This window comes from Notolepis coatsorum, assembly GCF_963971535.1.
Source record: "Notolepis coatsorum genome assembly, chromosome: 11".
NCBI lineage: Eukaryota > Metazoa > Chordata > Actinopteri > Aulopiformes > Paralepididae > Notolepis > Notolepis coatsorum.
The window spans coordinates 121,762,564-121,783,355 of record NC_140175.1 but is presented as its reverse complement, the minus strand read 5'-3'; the positions used below and the strand labels follow the sequence as shown (position 1 = coordinate 121,783,355).

The following is a 20,792-nucleotide window of genomic DNA, read 5'->3' as shown; positions in this document are numbered from 1 at the left end:
AGTATCCTGTACTTCTGTATGACAACTATTAAAGAACTTGAACTTGAACTTACTGTCTACCTGTATATGTCTTGTATGTTATGATGAATTGAAAATGGGGGACCCTGATGTAAACAAGACTAAAGTCTTTCTCTGGTCTGCATCCCCTTAACAATTGTGTGTATTGAGCTGTACTGTATTGTACCCATTCTGCAATATGTTAAATAAAGTTTCCAATCAATCAATCAATCAAATGTCCCTCCTTGCTCCATAATGTCGCTTGTCACCACGTGACAGACCCCAGCCAATGGGAGTCGGCTATGTGAAGGAACGACAACAATGTGAGCCACCAACACAATGTATTAAAGCGCTGCTGGGATGCTAACCGAGCTGTTTGTGATGCTAACCGAGCTGTTTCGGACATAAACACAACTGTAATGTTGCTTTTTAATTATGCATAGTTAGTTTTACGCGCTTAGTTAGACTAGAGAGTAGAGACTAGTCGCCATTTCTCATTCAGCCGCCGAGCAGAAGGATAGTGCTGATGAGATAATACTGTAGATGTCGACGCTGAACGCTGCTGTTATGTATTTATCATCATGTCAGATATTAATAATAAGGGCTAAACGGGTTTGGATATTAAACTCACTGATCTAAAGATGATCAGGAAGCACAAGTAAACTAGTAAACGCATCGACTACAGTGCTAGATGTGGTAAACAGTGGAGCAGCAGCCATGGCAGGCGGGGTGAGGAGTGTTGGAACCAGCAGCCTTCATGATCGATTGATTGATTGATCGATCAGACAGTCTGGACCCTCTGGGATGAACGCTAGCAGGGACCATGTTCAAAAATGTGTTCGGTTCAGGCTTCTTGGTGAGAACAGCGCACGTTATCCTGACCTGGGTCATCACCTTGATACTCTTCCTGCACGATACAGGTAAGCCTGGCGTCCACTATGGCAGGTTATAAGCTGCTATATACTATACTCTATTTTTAGACTATTTTTGTACTCATAATCAGTACTGTATATTTGTAGATCTGGTATGTCATAAATGTCATGTACGTGTCATGTATGTTGTGTATGTCATGTATGTTGTGTTACACAACATGTTATGATTAATTGAAAATGGGGGACCCTGATATAAACAAGACGAAAGTCTTTCTCTGGTCTGCATCCCCTTAACAATTGTTTTGTATTGAGCTGTACTGTATTGTACCCATTCTGCAATCTGTTAAATAAAGTTTTCATTCATTCATTCACTATGGCAGCAGGTTATAAAGCTGCTAAATAATAAAACAAGACAATAACCTTTGTGCTTGATTGATTGTTTGATAACTGTATTAACAGATTGCAGAATGGGTACAGTACAGCTCAATACACACAATTGTTAAGGGGATACAGACCAGAGAAAGACTTTCGTCTTGTTTACATCAGGGTCCCCCATTTCTGACCTGTGGTGTTCTGTCCAGTTGAGTTATGTTGTGGAATATTTTAAATGAGCCAAACTGAACTGTAGAAATTCAGAAAGTAGTTTATTTTCTGTGGCCACTGGCCAAGAAACAAAACAAGTGTAACAAAAGTGTCTTACCAGAAAGTGAGAAAGAAGGTCTGGTCAGACTTACAATAAATACACCAGTTTTGACATGACAACAAAGATGACAAATTAATAACATATATGACAAAAATGGAAAACAAAGATGACATTAGGGGTTTCTCATATCGTATCCACTAGACCCCTGGCCCTTTTTATCTTCTTTGTTTTACTGTGTCCTACCTGATTTTATTACATTCATTGTTTTACTGTGTTTTTTAATTTTATATCTTGCATTGTATTATTTTTGTCTTTTTATCAACCTGCCTGTGAAGCACTTTGGTGCCAGCTGCCGCTGCCTAGAAATGTGCTATACAAATAAAATGGACTTGACTTGACTTGACTTGACTTGACTTGACTTGACTTGACTTGACTTGACTTGACTTGACTTGACTTGACTTGACTTGACACAAGATTGTTCTGTAGATATGTCATATCGAAGACAAAACTGTCCCGGGTTGTTGTCTTGAGAACACTGTCAGACCGTCGCCCCAGTGTCTGAGAAACTGTATACTAGTTAACTATATTAACTAGTTATGGCTGTACAGAGAATATGTATTTAACATAACATGCTGTCTGTACACTAGACTAGAGTGCTAATAGGCCCAGTAAGCGGTACAAATGATGTGATAGGATGAAACAATATTTTTCATAACAGTTAATAATCAATTAGAGCAATTCAACTGTACCAATGTAATTACCAATTACCAATGTACAGTTTCTTCCCCTTCGGATGTATATAATCTCTTTTTACTACACAGTTCTGTATCTGTATGTCATGTATGTCATAAATGTCATAAATGTCCTGATGAATTGAAAATGGGGGACCCTGATGTAAACAAGACGAAAGTCTTTCTCTGGTCTGAATCCCCTTAACACATTCGGGACCATTGGGATGAGTCTAATTATTCTCAAGAGGACCGGGGAATGTAAACAAACGTGGGGCTGTTTGTACAGCTAAATCTATACTTTATAGTATTGCTATCTGTCCATTCTCATTGTCAATTGAGTCCATAAACCGTCCCTTCAAAATGGCTTAAAGAAAGAAAAAAATCATCAATAGGTTCTCATTTTATAGTGCCGTGAATATAAGCGTTATACCGGATTTGGGTCTAGTATATTTTCTGTAAGCCGAGATACAGGGCTAATAGCTGCTAACGTTATATCCAATGGCATTTCCGTTTTACAGATGCTACAGAAATAACTCAAACTGCATATGATCGGCACGAACCTCACGCATGTATGCATGAAAGGGGGGGGGGGGGGGGGCGGGGGACGTCGTTTCTGATTATCGATTACCAATAACCGCGTTAGCCTCATAGCCGAACGCCTGGTTGGCTATCAAAACAAGGCCCGATCGGGATGTACTTTACGTGAAAAAGATCCTACCGTGGTCCGGTGGGATGTCCCCGAGCATTTCCCCGTTATCGATCGCCATCTGGTAGATCGATATGTCCATTGGCTGATGATAAATCCCCTTATTGCATGGTGAAATCTGCGATCCAAAACGTAATCCAAGCTACATGCTGCACATCTAGAATCCTGCTAACTGAAATCTCCATTGAAAGAAAAAAAAAATACTGATCCGGTCAGCCACAGGTAGAGCTGCCGCGGTATTGATTTTTTCCTTACCGCACAAATTTGCTAATTATTTCCTACCGCAGCGATAACCGCAGCAAAAAACAAAAACAAAAGTTTGAAAGCATTTTTTTTTGTCTACTCTTTATAGCATATAGCCTGCCTCTAGTCTAATGGCGCTTTTCCACTGCATAGTACCTACTCGACTCGACCCGCTTTAGGTACCTGGTACTTCGTTCCTTTTCCACTGCAGGTACTACTCCGTTTGTCTCCGTGTGGGGACGCAGGCGGGGCCGCTTGTGTACACTGAAAGCTCCGTGAGCATAGCTATGTCCGAGGGCTTTTCAGCAAGCCAGAGTTTAACACTTTGCCGCCCAACCACGAGTTAACTTGTGTTTCGATTCCACCCGTTGAGGACCAGAGCCACGAGTTAACTCGTGGCAAGTTGTTATTGTTTTATTCCATATTAATAAACGGATCAAGGTCCCCGATCGGCTCTGCAGATTTACCCGCCAGATTTAAATCGGCGACATGCAATACCGGCCAGATCCTCTTAGGGGCGCCATCGCTCCACTGCAGTATCATTGAGGCCGAATGGGAAAATTATTTTTTTTACTGTCTGGGGCGTTTCATATGAGCCTCGATCCCAGCCGAACATACTCCATCTTTGATCACGTTACCGAACGCAGATTTCAGCCTGGAATAATGGGATTTATGATCAGCCAATGGACATATCGATCAACAGATTCCGATGACTAATGACGAAATGCTGACGGCGATCACATGGGCTGACGGTAGGATACTATTCACCCAAATTACAGCCGGATTGGACATTGTTGTAACACGCAAGCGATCGATCAGTGAAAATGGCTACTTGAACGCACACTGTATTGCTAATTAATACTACTAATCGGCGTCCCCCGCCGCCCCCATTTCATCCATAGATGCTCTGTAATAGTCCGGATGCTACGCAGTTTGTTTGATTTCATTCGTATATATACAACAGAAATGGCGTTTGATATAACGTGACTAGCCTTTAGCCTCATATCTAGCTTCCCAGAAAAAAGACGAGACAAAAACTGCGATAAAGCTTATATTCACGACGCTATAAAATGACAACCAACCGATGGATTTTTATTTTCTTTAAGCCATTATGAAGGCACGGTTTATGCACTCAAGTGACAATGAGAATGGACAGATAGCAATACTATAAAGTATATATATAGCTGTTAGAAAGTACATCGGTTTGTTGACAAAGCGTTGTCCTCCAGCCACATATTACACTGCAAGCCGTGGTCGTCAATGTGTTAACACAGTTTCAATCAATCAATCAATCAATCAATCAATAACAACATTAACCAGACTCTCGTTGTGTCTATTCTGCTGAAGCTAACGTTACCTCTCATTGTGTCTATTCTACCAAGCAACCCGGGTTTAACGTTACCTCTCGTGTCTATCTGCTGACGTTAGCATTAGGCTAACAACAACAACAAGCTTAACACATCAGTGTTCTTTTTGTGACACTAAACTCTCCGCTTTGTGGTAAATTGGGTTGATGTCGGTTTTGTTTCATCAATAAATGAGGCAGAATACACAGTGAATCCATCCTTTTTTGTTTATTGCACTTGGTCCTGTTGCAAACAAATCCTGAATGAAATGAATCCTTAGCGAGGCAGTAAAGATGGCGGCTTTCTGCTTTTGTGCAGGACGCTCCAACGTGTGACGCGTCTCTCTTCTCACCAATCAGTGGTCTGCAGTGTTTCACGTGACTTTTCTGGTACCACTTCTACCCAATAGGGTTGCTTGGAACCTCGACAGAGGAGTAGGGTATATCTGCAGAGCTGCAAGCCCAACGAGAGCAGGGTACTTTTTTTATTATTATAAAAAACAGCAGTGATGCGGTATTCAGCCTAACTCTACGGTGGGCGTGATGTAACAGCGATACCGCGGTAATACGGTAATCGCGGCAGTTCTAGCCACAGGGCACACTGCATTATCGCGATAGCGCCCCCAAGAGGATCTGGCCGGTATTGCACCTTGTCGAATTCATAGAGTAGGGTAAATCTGCAGTGTCGCCATGGGTTAAATTCATAATTTACCATCCCTCACCAGCTCTATTTGTCTATGGAGAAGTTCCCCTTCTTTGCAGGGCTATAACTTTTTAAATTCTATTGCTAAATTGCCATTATTATGGCCCATTCAATGTCCTATATGTATTGTTCAGGGTGTAGCAACGTTAAACTTTTTCATTCACATATTCATACTAAAATATGGTCTAAAGTATAAGTATGTTTTTATCGTTTTCTGCAGCTTTCTCCAGAACTTGATTTATATCTCCAAATGCATTATATTGATGATGAAATACAGTTTGATAGCAATCGGCGCGAGATAAAAAAATTCAACTGGACGTGGTTCTAGAAGTTACTACGTGTCATCTGATGATGACCGGATGGGCGGGGGATCGTTTATAATTCCGTGGGCAGCGTTAGATGATTCATCCAGAGTGGGTCATATGTTCATCATAGCAGTTTATATGGAACACGTTAGAATATAACACTGAATCTTACCGTGGCTTCCTCGCGCCGCTGGCAGATGAGCGTGGAACAGAATTTTTTCTATTATGGGATGGAGAAATGCCCGATCCATTTCCAGGTTGTATAATAGTATATACGTCCAAATCATGTTGTTTTTTCGAGTTATTTGCACCGATCGATGTTCACTGTGTCAAGACGGAGTCTCTCTAACGATAGCGAGTGCCCGGACCACATATGGATGAGCACTTCCGGTTCAAAGACTCATTTCCGGTTGGCGATCTGCCGATCGGCCACCAGATGGCGCTCGTGGACCGCTAGAGAGTTGAGTGGAGCTTTGCAGTGTGTCTCAGGGCTCCGGAGGGGAAATATGATTTCGGTCACAGATTTTTGAAATATTGACATCAAAGACGAGTTACGGCGTCTTCGGCAGAATGAGCATGGCTAGGAATGACGTCTTAACTCGTCATCGGCGATCATAGTGTTAAAATGGAATAAAAGCAATAACAACTTCCCACGGATTTATCCGTGCCTCTGTCCACAACACATGGATTCGAAACACGGATTTATACGTGGCCCGTCCCCAATGTGTTAACAGTTGTTTTGTATTGAGCCGTACTGTATTGTACCCATTCTGCAATCTGTTAATAAAGTTTTCAATCAATCAAAGCCTGGAGCAGGGTTATTATAGTTTAGTATTTTTCATTAGTTTAAAAAAACTAATTTAATAAATTCTTAAAAAAATGAAAAGTTTTGATTCAAGTTTATTTTATTCACTTTAGCTTCCAAAGTGGAGTTTGCCCATTTTAGATTGTATTGTTTTCTTTATGAAGTCTCATTTGTCTCACATGTTTTATTTTGGTTTACTAAACCTTTTCTTACCACTAGTTTTAGTTTTGGCGTTATTAATATTATTATTATTATTATTATTATTATTATTATTATTATTATTATTATTATTATTATTATTATTATTATTATTATTATTATTTTTGGTCCAGAGTCTGTCTAAAAGCTGATATCATCATGTTGTCTCTCTGACCTGAGGAAGGTGAGCTGGGCCCAGTTCCCCGTACCTGGATAACTGAGTTAGCCGGATAACTTTCGGTCAAGCCTGACTTAAGCCGGACCTTCCCATTCCCGTCTAAATCACCATGACAACAGATCAAAAAGTTTGAGCCTGGTCGGGAGCAGGGTTAACTTCAGTTAGCCGGATGAACCATGGCCACGCCCCCGCAAAGAAGTGACAGCTCGCTTCCTGAAATGATTCTCACAGTCTAGGATCTGCATTATACCATTCTGAATTACGTTTCTGTGCTTCGTTTTCCTAGAGGGGGCTTTTGAAATGTATAATAATAGAACTAAATGCTGATAATAAATCATATTGAGCCTATAGATTTACTTTGTCCTAAATAAAATAATGCACGTCATATACGGCGCTCGGAGTCGCGATACACGCTGCATGTGGTTATTTTAATAAGTGTCTATGCGGGGATTGTGGATTTTGTGTGATATTGTAACTGGGATTAAAATGTCTGATGAGATGCGCTGTTTGACGGATTTGAGAAATTGAATGAGCCGTTGACGTCACATTAATGCATTTGAGAATAAAGAGATAAAACTTCATTCAAAAGAAAAAATATTCTAAACACGGGTCTCTCCTCCATTCATGGATAAACAATGAATTTATCCCGTCTGGCACAGTGGCGCAGCGGTAGTGCTCAATCCTCGCAACCGGGCGACCGGTGTTCGAAACCCCGCGTTTCCAATATAATTTGTTGGAATATAATATTAATGATTATACGCAAAAGTAGCCTAGTTTTAAGTTAAAATATTATAAATCTACATGCATTGAGGATGTCATTCTTTATATAGCTCTCAACGTGCACCAAATTGAATTATTCCTACATTGCAAAAAGAAGGAAAAGACTAGGATTCGAACCCCGGTCGTCTGCGTGAAAGTCAAAAGCAGAAACCGTTACACCACAGTGGAGATAAGTAAAAGATCCACCATACATCAATCAATGGGTAAGAGAGCCGTATCCTTATTCTGTGTAACAGTTTAACTAATTAGCTGATATCATCATGTTGTCTCTCTGGCCTGAGGAAGGTGAGCTGGTCCAGAGTCTGTCTAAAAGCTGATATCATCATGTTGTCTCTCTGACCTGAGGAAGGTGAACTGGTCCAGAGTCTGTCTAAAAGCTGATATCATCATGTTGTCTCTCTGGCCTGAGGAAGGTGAACTGGTCCAGAGTCTGTCTAAAAGCTGATATCATCATGTTGTCTCTCTGGCCTGAGGAAGGTGAACTGGTCCAGAGTCTGTCTAAAAGCTGATATCATCATGTTGTCTCTCTGGCCTCAGACCTGAGGAGGCAGGAGGAGGAAGGTGAGCTGGTCCAGCCCGTGCTCTTCGTCCTGCTGGTGTTGATATCGGTGCTGCTGTACTTCGCCGTGTCGCTCATGGACCCCGGCTTCGTCTTATCCGAGGACAGCGACCTACAGGTGAGTCAAGGACACACTCGTTGGTTCAGTCTTGCAGTGGCGTCGCGTGGGTAAAATAATTTAAGTCAAGCAGTCACCATGTACACTACAGTATGGCTCGGTGGCCAGTCAAACTTTATTTTTTATTTATTTAACAGATTGCAGAATGGGTACAATACAGTACGGCTCAATACACACAATTGTTAAGGGGATGCAGACCAGAGAAAGACGTTTGTCTTGTTTACATCAGGGTCCCCCATTTTCAATTCATAGTGACATTTATGACATACAAGACATCATGACATTTATGGCATAGGGACATACACAACATACATGACATTTATGGCATAGGGACATACATGACATACAGGGGGGACCCTGATGTAAACAAGACTAAAGTCTTTCTCAGGTCTGCATCCCCTTAACAATTGTATGTATTGAGCTGTACTGTACTGTACCTGTGCAGCTTTACTCCCGCTGCTGGGGTGAAGGGATGGACAGGATGCCACTCAGTTGTAAAAAGGTTTTAATTCTTTTCTCCAACAGGTTACAAACCTTGAAACAAAACACACATTCAATCAATAACTACCACAATACTACTATCATTCTTAAAACAAATCGCTTACACACATTCACTCACCAGTTCTCACTCGTTTCCCTTCGCTGCTGTCAAATTCCCCGCAACTTCCTGTTTACTAGTTTCACTGACACCACGTGACGTATCTCGACCAATTACAGCCCACTCCTCGCTACGTCCCTGGATCACATGTGAAATGAATACACCTCCATTCACAACTTTAACCAAGCATACAGTGCCTCCATACATCCGAAATGACAACATAATTATAATCATAGCTCAACTACCACTAATCAACATTCACATAAACGCACAGCATAAAAAACAACACAAAAAAAACATTACTTATTTACAAACACAGACTAAAGTGCACCTAAACTCCACCACCACAATAGAAAGCTGCACAGTCAGTACCCATTCTGCAATCTGTTAATAAACTTTTCAATCAATCAATCAATCAGGTATTTAGTACTGTTACATTTGTGACATATATGATATTCAAATATACAGTACTGTTACCCATAGATCCTGACAGAGTATATACATATGATGGGGAGAATTGTTTTCATATTTAAGCCAAATAATATATATAATATATTTCTCCCTCCCTCGCTCTCTCTCTCCCTCTCTTTCTGAATATTACACACACACAGAGAGAGAGAGAGAGATATGGCCTGATATCGCCGTCGGAGCGTTTCTCAGCGTCTTGCAAGATATTGCTGACATGGCAGAACATACATGTATACAGTAGCCTGTGGCAGTACAGTATGACTCGGCGAGTCGGCGCCGCCGATAACACAGTATGATATGACACAGCAGAATATACAGTACGGCTCCCCCCACACACACACACACACACACACACACACACACACACACACACACACACACACACACACACAGCGGCATCACTTATGAACAGTTATTAGGTTATTAGGTACTCACAGACAGTCACCATTGTTGCAGCTGACACTGCGGCTGCACAGTAAAGTCAAGCAACGTCCACAATCACAAAGTTCTCCAAGTCCTGTGGGTATTCTCCTAAACTCTTCTGCAGCTGAGCGAATTTCAGGTCTCCTCAATGAATTAATCCGAGAGAGGAATCCGAATTTCAATCAATCAAACAATGCTGTTTGTTTAGACATTAAGACTCGCATAACGTTAGCTAGCTATCTCCGCGGTTCCCTCGTATTGTTTGTTGTTTTGATTCGAACGTGGCCGCGAGGCATGTATATTTTCCCCAACGCAGTTTCACCGAGGCGATGACGTCGTCACGTTTAGCTTTTAATGTGATTTGATTGGTCCATCGGTGGAAACGTTCTGGACCTGCCCCGCCTCCAGGGCGGCAAATGGTCAGAGGCTAGGCTGCTTAGTTTGCTGACAACCCCATTTTAAGGTGTGGGCAGGGCTTTAGTAAGCTCGAATCACATACATGAATCACATGCTGGAAGCTGGAGAAAGACACCCCTCCCCTCTGCCTCTGCCTCCTCTCCTCTGCTGCAGTGAGCACAGTGAGTCTGACAGTGTGTTAGAGAGAGTGAGAAGGAGAAGAGGGAGACATTAAAAAAAAAAAAAAATTATAACTGATGAAAAATAATATTTTTTTATTATTATTGTAAACTATATAATTTTTTTTTCATATTAATTCATATTTTCATAATGGGGAGGCCTGGCTTCCGTAGGCTTCCATGAGGATTCGCCAGTCTTGGGACAAATAAAAGGGCAGCTGTGGCCTAAAGGTCATAGGGAGGTGTAGTCTGACATCACTTTAGTTTCCTATAGGGAGGTGTAGTCTGACATCACTTTAGTTTCCTACAGGGAGGTGTAGTCTGACGTCACTTTAGTTTCCTATAGGGAGGTGTAGTCTGATGTCACTTTAGTTTCCTATAGGGAGGTGTAGTCTGACGTCACTTTAGTTTCCTATAGGGAGGTGTAATCTGACGTCACTTTAGTTTCCTATAGGGAGGTGTAGTCTGACGTCACTTTAGTTTCCTATAGGGAGGTGTAGTCTGACGTCACTTTAGTTTCCTATAGGGAGGTGTAGTCTGACGTCACTTTAGTTTCCTATAGGGAGGTGTAGTCTGACGTCACTTTAGTTTCCTATAGGGAGGTGTAGTCTGATGTCACTGTAGTTTCCTATAGGGAGGTGTAGTCTGACATCACTTTAGTTTCCTATAGGGAGGTGTAGTCTGACGTCATTTTAGTTTCCTATAGGGAGGTGTAGTCTGACGTCACTTTAGTTTCCTATAGGGAGGTGTAGTCTGACGTCACTTTAGTTTCCTATAGGGAGGTGTAGTCTGACGTCACTTTAGTTTCCTATAGGGAGGTGTAGTCTGACGTCACTTTAGTTTCCTATAGGGAGGTGTAGTCTGACGTCACTTTAGTTTCCTATAGGGAGGTGTAGTCTGACGTCACTTTAGTTTCCTATAGGGAGGTGTAGTCTGACGTCACTTTAGTTTCCTATAGGGAGGTGTAGTCTGATGTCACTGTAGTTTCCTATAGGGAGGTGTAGTCTGACATCACTTTAGTTTCCTATAGGGAGGTGTAGTCTGACGTTTCCTATAGGGAGGTGTAGTCTGACGTCACTTTAGTTTCCTATAGGGAGGTGTAGTCTGACGTCACTTTAGTTTCCTATAAGGAGGTGTAGTCTGACGTCACTGTAGTTTCCTATAGGGAGGTGTAGTCTGACATCACTTTAGTTTCCTATAGGGAGGTGTAGTCTGACGTCACTTTAGTTTACTATAGGGAGGTGTAGTCTGACGTCACTTTAGTTTCCTATAGGGAGGTGTAGTCTGACGTCACTTTAGTTTCCTATAGGGAGGTGTAGTCTGACGTCACTTTAGTTTCCTATAGGGGGGTGTAGTCTGACGTCACTTTAGTTTCCTATAGGGAGGTGTAGTCTGACGTCACTGTAGTTTCCTATAGGGAGGTGTAGTCTGACGTCACTGTAGTTTCCTATAGAGAGGTGTAGTCTGACGTCACTTTAGTTTCCTATAGGGAGGTGTAGTCTGACGTCACTTTAGTTTCCTATAGGGAGGTGTAGTCTGACGTCACTTTAGTTTGGACCGGCCGCGTGTCGTCTTTTACCAACAAACTTGCAGTTCCGCGTTTGGGTTCTGCGATCTGATTGGCCACTGACGTACGCTCTCTCTGCGCCCAAACAGCGCGTTACGCTAGTTCTGCCTATAACCTCTAACAGCCTGCAGCCCCACGGGACGAGACCAGGTAGAATTTTAGGCGCACAGGAAACAAGTCTCGTGGGACGGTGGCCTGGGGCTCGCGGGGCGGTGGCCTGGGGCTCGCGGGGCGGTGGCCTGGGGCTCGCGGGGCGGTGGCCTGGGGCTCGCGGGGCGGTGGCCTGGGGCTCGCGGGACGGTGGTCTGGGGCTCGCGGGGCGGTGGCCTGGGGCTCGTGGGGCGGTGGTCTGGAGCTTGCGGGACGGTGGCCTGGGGCTCGCAGGGCGGTGGTCTGGGGCTCGCAGGGCGGTGGCCTGGGGCTCGCGGGACGGTGGCCTGGGGCTCGCAGGGCGGTGGTCTGGGGCTCGCAGGGCGGTGGCCTGGGGCTCGCGGGACGGTGGCCTGGGGCTCGCAGGGCGGTGGTCTGGGGCTCGCAGGGCGGTGGCCTGGGGCTCGCGGGACGGTGGCCTGGGGCTCGCGGGGCGGTGGTCTGGGGCTCGCAGGGCGGTGGCCTGGGGCTCGCGGGGCGGTGGTCTGGGGCTCGCGGGGCGGTGGTCTGGGGCTCGCGGGGCGGTGGTCTGGGGCTCGCGGGACGGTGGTCTGGGGCTCGCGGGGCGGTGGTCTGGGGCTCGCGGGGCGGTCCACACACCGCTATCAGTGTTCTTCTTCCCCACCAAAGACCCAATACCGTGGCAACAACTACTGGTAGAATAAGTGCAGAGAACCGTGGGAAGTGATGCAAACTGTCTGGTCGTGTTTTGAACATTTATGTTGTGTTGATGGAATCACGTTAATATAGAGAGATGAAAACAATACGTTATTTCGATTGGAACTAGCGTAGCGCGCTGTTTGGGTGTAGATAGAGCGTACGTCAGTGGCCAATCAGATCGCAGAACCCGAACGCGGAACTGCAAGTAAAAGACGACACGCGGACCGGCCGGAAACAACAATGACGTAACCTCTACACCTCCCTATAGACCAGGAAGTAACCACTACACCTCCCTATAGACCAGGAAGTAACCACTACACCTCTGTATAGACCAGGAAGTAACCACTACACCTCCCTATAGACCAGGAAGTAACCACTACACCTCCCTATAGACCAGGAAGTAACCACTACACCTCCCTATAGACCAGGAAGTAACCACCACACCTCCCTATAGACCAGGAAGTAACCACTACACCTCCCTATAGACCAGGAAATAACCACTACACCGCCCTACAGACCAGGAAATAACCACTACACCTCCCTACAGACCAGGAAATAACCACTACACCTCCCTACAGAAGTGGGCTTGTGATTGACAGGTTGCTGGTTCGATCCCCGGACCGGCAGGAAAAATCTAAGCGGGCAAATAAATGAATAACACCAACCACTGAAGTACCCTTGAGCAAGGCACTTAACCCTCAACTGCTCCAGTGGAGCTGCTCAGTGGTCAACAGTGTCAGACTGGTTGTGCTGGGCAGCTCCTAGTGGTCAACAGTGTCAGACTGGTTGTACTGGGCAGCTCCTAGTGGTCAACAGTGTCAGACTGTGGTTGTACTGGGCAGCCCCTAGTGGTCAACAGTGTCAGACTGTGGTTGTACTGGGCAGCTCCTAGTGGTCAACAGTGTCAGACTGTGGTTGTACTGGGCAGCTCCTAGTGGTCAACAGTGTCAGACTGTGTTTGTACTGGGCAGCCCCTAGTGGTCAACAGTGTCAGACTGTGGTTGTACTGGGCAGCTCCTAGTGGTCAACAGTGTCAGACTGTGGTTGTACTGGGCAGCTCCTAGTGGTCAACAGTGTCAGACTGTGGTTGTACTGGGCAGCTCCTAGTGGTCAATAGTGTCAGACTGTGATTGTACTGGGCAGCTCCTAGTGGTCAACAGTGTCAGACTGGTTGTACTGGGCAGCTCCTAGTGGTCAACAGTGTCAGACTGTGGTTGTAATGGGCAGCTCCTAGTGGTCAACAGTGTCAGACTTTGGTTGTAATGGGCAGCTCCTAGTGGTCAATAGTGTCAGACTGTGGTTGTACTGGGCAGCTCCTAGTGGTCAACAGTGTCAAACTGTGGTTGTACTGGGCAGCTCCTAGTGGTCAACAGTGTCAGACTGGTTGTACTGGGCAGCTCCTAGTGGTCAACAGTGTCAGACTGTGGTTGTACTGGGCAGCTCCTAGTGGTCAACAGTGTCAGACTGTGGTTGTACTGGGCAGCTCCTAGTGGTCAACAGTGTCAGACTGGTTGTACTGGGCAGCTCCTAGTGGTCAACAGTTGCTGAAAATCTATGCTCAGTGAACCTACCCTGGTAAATAAAGGTTATAAACAGAACCTACCCTGGTGAATAAAGGTTATAAACAGAACCTACCCTGGTAAATAAGGTTATAAACAGAACCCACCCTGGTAAATAAAGGTTATAAACAGAACCCACCCTGGTAAATAAAGGTTATAAACAGAACCCACCCTGGTAAATAAAGGTTATAAACAGAACCTACCCTGGTAAATAAAGGTTATAAACAGAACCTGGTAAATAAGGTTATAAACAGAACCTGGTAAATAAAGGTTATAAACAGAACCTGGTAAATAAAGGTTATAAACAGAACCTGGTAAATAAAGGTTATAAACAGAACCTGGTAAATAAAGGTTATAAACAGAACCTGGTAAATAAAGGTTATAAACAGAACCCACCCTGGTAAATAAAGGTTATAAACAGAACCTGGTAAATAAGGTTATAAACAGAACCTGGTAAATAAAGGTTATAAACAGAACCTGGTAAATAAAGGTTATAAACGGAACCTGGTAAATAAAGGTTATAAACACAACCTGGTAAATAAAGGTTATAAACACAACCTGGTAAATAAAGGTTATAAACAGAACCTGGTAAATAAAGGTTATAAACAGAACCTGGTAAATAAAGGTTATAAACGGAACCTGGTACATAAAGGTTATAAACACAACCTGGTAAATAAAGGTTATAAACAGAACCTGGTAAATAAAGGTTATAAACAGAACCTGGTACATAAGGTAAATGAAAAACAGCAGCCAGTTATTTAGATTCAGCTCAGTAAAGTGGGTCTGTATGTTTGGTCACATGTTGTGGTGTGTTACAGTTGACCTGGGTGTGTGTCTGGTGTGTTACAGTTGACCTGGGTGTGTGTCTGGTGTGTTACAGTTCACCTGGGTGTGTGTCTGGTGTGTTACAGTTCACCCTGGGTGTGTGTCTGGTGTGTTACAGTTCACCTGGGTGTGTGTCTGGTGTGTTACAGTTCACCTGGGTGTGTGTCTGGTGTGTTACAGTTCACCTGGGTGTGTGTCTGGTGTGTTACAGTTCACCTGGGTGTGTGTCTGGTGTGTTACAGTTCACCTGGGTGTGTGTCTGGTGTGTTACAGTTCACCTGGGTGTGTGTCTGGTGTGTTACAGTTCACCTGTGTGTGTGTCTGGTGTGTTACAGTTCACCTGGGTGTGTGTCTGGTGTGTTACAGTTCACCTGGGTGTGTGTCTGGTGTGTTACAGTTCACCTGGGTGTGTGTCTGGTGTGTTACAGTTCACCTGGGTGTGTGTCTGGTGTGTTATAGTTCACCTGGGTGTGTGTCTGGTGTGTTACAGTTCACCTGGGTGTGTGTCTGGTGTGTTACAGTTCACCTGGGTGTGTGTCTGGTGTGTTACAGTTCACCTGGGTGTGTGTCTGGTGTGTTACAGTTCACCTGGGTGTGTGTCTGGTGTGTTACAGTTCACCCTGGGTGTGTGTCTGGTGTGTTACAGTTCACCTGGGTGTGTGTCTGGTGTGTTACAGTTCACCTGGGTGTGTGTCTGGTGTGTTACAGTTCACCCTGGGCGTGACGGAGGAGCAGCAGGGCATGATCCCGCCCCCCAGCAGCAGCAAGTCGCTCCGCCAGCGCCGCTGTGGACACTGCCTGCTTCAGGTACGTGACGTGAAGCGCCGCTTTATTGACCCCCGTTGGGAAATGCAGGTGTTGTAGCAGGGAAGGGGGGGTACGGGATATAAATATAGCAATGGTTATAAATGTCATCCACAGTGATTAGCACTACACTCACTCCGTAGTGCTCATTATTCGTATATTTTGTACCCAGTTAACCACCTGTACAACATTGTATATTGCTGTTGCACATTTGCACTCTGGTTGGATGCCAAACTTATTTCCGTGTACTGTACTTGTGCTGTATGATGACAATACATTTTAATCGAATCCAATCACAAGCGGGTACTTTATGGTAGCCTGATGGTTAGAGTGGTCGGCGGTGTCGGTCCTGGTGGGTCACGTGACTGTGACACGACGTGCCCTCGAGCAAGGCACTGCCCTCCCCATCTGCACCAGTGAAGACTGGCATCGTTGCATCATCAGATGATGCCAGATGTTTAGGGAAATGAACCTCCTGGAAATATCGGACAGCAGAAATAAAAACAACATCTTTTGGATTCAAATCCCTTCGTCTTTCTGTTTGCCCAGGTTTAAGATCTTGTTATGGAAGCTCTTGTGACCTGCCTGCAGGCTGGCATCGTGGGTAGATGTGATCTTGTTATGGAAGCTCTTGTGACCTGCCTTCAGGCTGGCATCGTGGGTAGATGTGATCTTGTTATGGAAGCTCTTGTGACCTGCCTGCATGCTGGCATCGTGGGTAGATGTGATCTTGTTATGGAAGCTCTTGTGACCTGCCTGCATGCTGGCATCGTGGGTAGATGTGATCTTGTTATGGAAGCTCTTGTGACCTGCCTGCATGCTGGCATCGTGGGTAGATGTGATCTTGTTATGGAAGCTCTTGTGACCTGCCTGCATGCTGGCATCGTGGGTAGATGTGATCTTGTTATGGAAGCTCTTGTGACCTGCCTGCATGCTGGCATCGTGGGTAGATGTGATCTTGTTATGGAAGCTCTTGTGACCTGCCTGCATGCTGGCATCGTGGGTAGATGTGATCTTGTTATGGAAGCTCTTGTGACCTGCCTGCATGCTGGCATCGTGGGTAGATGTGATCTTGTTATGGAAGCTCTTGTGACCTGCCTGCATGCTGGCATCGTGGGTAGATGTGACCGGACTTCTACCGATTATTTCTGATATGCCCATAATCTCCTCTCTCTCAGGCAAACACCTGGCAAACGGTTCAGGAATGGAAATGATTGAGTTTAGGCACTTAGTTTCTCAGCGGTAGAAGCCTCTGAAGTGGAAACACAAGCAGCACGTCTCAGGTTTCAGTTTAGGACTAGGAGGGTCCATCCATGGTATAGAATATCTGTAGCTGGTTTAGCTGCATGAAACACACCTACATGTAATTCTGCTAAGTGGCTAGGAATCCTATGGTTACACCCATACACACACACACACACCCCACCCCCCCCCCCCCCCCGTCTGGCAGTATGGACCAACTACATCCATATATGTATATCCATATCCATGTGTGTGTGTAACCATAGGATTCCTACCCACTTAGCAGAATGACGTGCAGGTGTGTTCCATGCAGCTGAGCGAGCGGCAGATATTCGACACCACGGATGGACCTTCCTAGCGTGACTTTCGGATGAAACGATGTCACGTTTGGCATCATTGAGGTGGACAGCAGCTACAGGGTCATCTGGGTCACTCCTACATCTAGTGTGTTTATGTTCCCTCATTCCCTGGTAAACAGTTTCAACAGTCTGGTGGTTTTCCCTGTGTAGGCTGAACGACAGCCGGTTAACCCTTTCACTGTGACAATACAGAAGGTTAGCCCTTTACTATCACACAACCGACGGCGATGCTCCATCATTAGCATCATTAGCCTCTCGGACCAACAGTACCCCCTACTGGGTGCACAACAACCAGGAAGGTGGATGGGAATTGGCATAACGACTAACAGTGGGATGGGAGAAAAATCGGAAAAAAGGAGGGAAAAAAAAATAAAAACCTTCTGTTGTGTGGCAGTGAAAGGGTTAACCTTCTGTGTATTGTCACAGTGAAAGGGTTAATGATTGTAATAAATGTTTGTTTGTTGTTGCCGAGCAGCAGCCAATGAGGTCCAAGCACTGCCAGACGTGTCAGCACTGCGTGCGGCGCTACGACCACCACTGCCCCTGGATCGAGAACTGCGTGGGCGAGCGCAACCACCGCTGGTTCGTGCTCTACCTGGCCGTGCAGCTGCTGGCGCTGCTCTGGGCGCTGCACATGGCCTGGTGAGACCTAACCATAACCATAACCCTTAACCATAACCATAACCCTTAACCATAACTGTAACTGAGGGGTACAATTCCCTGACTGTATTATATAAGTATGGTATCATTAAACCACTACTGTCTTATGTACATTACTACTGGCCATACAGTACACAGGTATCTTAGATGAACACTTCCCACAATGACTCGGTTCCACACAAAACTGGGTTTAAGAATATTTATTAGCAGCAATGATAGTATATAACAATACTTTACGTAGGGTGCGCTTATAAGGCAAGGAATGTGCGTAAGCAAATCAATAACGTATGTCCATTCTCATATTACGCAGGAGATAATGAATACCACCTGTATCTTAGGAATTATATCTATGGTACAATAGTAAGGCAGCGGGAGATACTGGTAGGGTCCCTCCGGTTGTAAGCCAGCAAGGGGAGAGGATTTGTCGGTAGTAGAGTCTGGGTCAACGATGAATAGAGAGACTCCAAGTACAGGAGACGGTGCAATAATCTCTTGATCCGCAGACGAATAACAGCTGTTCTCCGTGGCATGCAGCTCCGCATGGAAGAAAGCTAGCCAGCCTCAGGCTTCTGAGAGGCGGGCTCGACGTTGCTCCTCACAGGGTAAATCCCACACAATTGTGGGTGTAGACGATTCTCCGCTCCATCAATTACAGGACCAAAGCAAATATAATCCAGCCGAAAAGGGCTATGTAGTCGTCGGGTAGATTATCCAGTGTACATGTCCACACGGTCCTTGTCTAGGGCTCCTCGGGTGAAAGCGCCAGGGTAAGCTGCCCAGCCTGGATAAGCACACTAGCTGGTACGAGGAAACGTTGGTGCTGCTGGTCACTGTAGAACGGTAGCCGCACGATACACTATACATAAATAGACTATTACTGAATTAATAGAATAGGTCGAACTCGACGGTACAGCGTTAAACTCTGATACTTCAGTTATTAATTCGCACGCGGTCTCAATGCTCTATTTGGGGCCAAACAGGCCATACTTCACCGCACGTTGTATCGTGGGTGAGGCTTCAACTTATTGGGTAACTTAACTTCTGTATTCACCTGCGCCGTATTTATACGTTAAGTGAACAAACTAGTACCAGCCCTATTCCTGTCTCGTATCCTTGCGCAGAGCCGTTCATGTCCAGGCAAGTCTTTGGCGGTGACTTTGAACCAGACCTTGGGGGTATGGCAATGGCGCCTAAGGGACCGCTGTCCAATAGGAGAACGAAATATTATGGTCTGTACTGGGTTAAAGGGATATTCCATGTATATGTACAAGGAATACACAAGGGATATCAAACGATATACAAATATTATGCAATATATATCAATCAATAAATATATATATTCGGTTTAATCTGATCCTTCGTAACAGCCGCCTCCTAATTAGTCCCACCTAATTAGATAAGCAGAGACAGATTAACCGCACTGTCCACTACTCAATGTCTGTTGTGAGGGTAGGCAGTTCACAAAGTCAGGGGGTCATGGTCGTCATCAAGAGTGTCGGGGAGCCTTGGCAACTCTATCAGCCTCGCCACGGGCCGGGTGTATGTCCGCCCTTGGACGAGCACTTCTGCCGCTCTGACCTTTCCGTCGGCACCAGTGATCACTTTGCTTACGCGGCCGGCCGGCCACATAGCTCGGGGTAGTGACTGGTCGATAATAATGACGACTGTTCCTTCTGTCAAATTGTCTCTTTCTTTCACCCATTTCTGGCGGGTCTGTAGAGACGGTAGATAGTGGAGTAGGAAACTGTTCCAAAACTTGTCAGCCAATACTTGACTGTACCTCCACATTATTCGGCCGTTCGCTTCTTCAGGCCTGTACACTGTCTGTGGTAGCGCGGGGTCCAGCCGCCCCATCAAGAGAGTGTTGGGGGTGACTGGGTCGACATCTGCTACATCACTTGAGACGTAACCGAGGGGCTTTGAGTTCAATACTCCCTCAATCTCCGTGAGGACTGTCGTGAGGACTTCTTCCGCCACGGTCTGGGCCCCAAGCACGGCGTACAGGGCTGTCTTTATTGAACGTACTTCTCGTTCCCAAGTTCCACCGAAGTGAGGTGCATTCGGGGGATTAAACTGGAAATCAATCTGATATGGAGTGAGGTGGGTCTTAAGTTCTGGGCCCATAGCTTGGAAGCTCTCTCTCAGCTCTCTTTCTCCGCCTTTGAAGTTTGTCCCGTGATCAGACAATAATATAGACGGTTTCCCTTTCCGCGATGTGAATCTCCGGAAGGCCATAAGGAATGAGTCTGTGCTCATGGTTGGAAGGAGTTCTATGTGTATCGCTCGGGTGGTCATGCATTTGAATACAATACCCCACCGCTTCTCAGTCCCTCTTCCTTTCTTTACATACAGCGGGCCGAAACAGTCCATACCGGTGGAGTGAAAAGGCTTGTCGCCGAGTCGGAGGCGACAGGGGGGTAGGTCAGCCATCCGGGGTATACTTGGCTGTGCTCGCCATTTACGACAGTCTAGACAAGTCCGCTGGAAGCGTCGTACTGCTTCTCTCCCTTGCAGTATCCAATAACGACGTCTGATCTCCGCGAAGACTCTCTCTGCCCCGGCGTGATGCACGTCCTCATCGTATTTCTTTATGATAAGCTCTGTGACCTTGTGTCGGCTGTTTAAGACTATCGGGTACTTGACGTCATCCGGTAAGTCTGGGGCTCTCCTCAGACGACCACCCGCTCTGATGAGATTATGGGCGTCGCTCTCAGGGACT

At 45.5% G+C, this 20,792-nt stretch overlaps 1 protein-coding gene across 1 annotated transcript in view; it reads left to right on the top strand.

Annotated features, from left to right (window-relative positions):
• Nucleotides 1-365: 365 nt before the first annotated feature.
• Nucleotides 366-20,792, top strand: part of zdhhc12b (zDHHC palmitoyltransferase 12b) — a 28,824-nt gene continuing 8,397 nt past the window's right edge. The window contains exons 1-4 of the mRNA XM_084324268.1: nucleotides 366-917; nucleotides 8,044-8,183; nucleotides 15,717-15,815; nucleotides 17,889-18,055. Coding sequence (XP_084180394.1) covers nucleotides 821-917; nucleotides 8,044-8,183; nucleotides 15,717-15,815; nucleotides 17,889-18,055 — 503 coding nt within the window. The 5' untranslated portion in view covers nucleotides 366-820. The remainder of the gene's footprint in view (nucleotides 918-8,043; nucleotides 8,184-15,716; nucleotides 15,816-17,888; nucleotides 18,056-20,792) is intronic.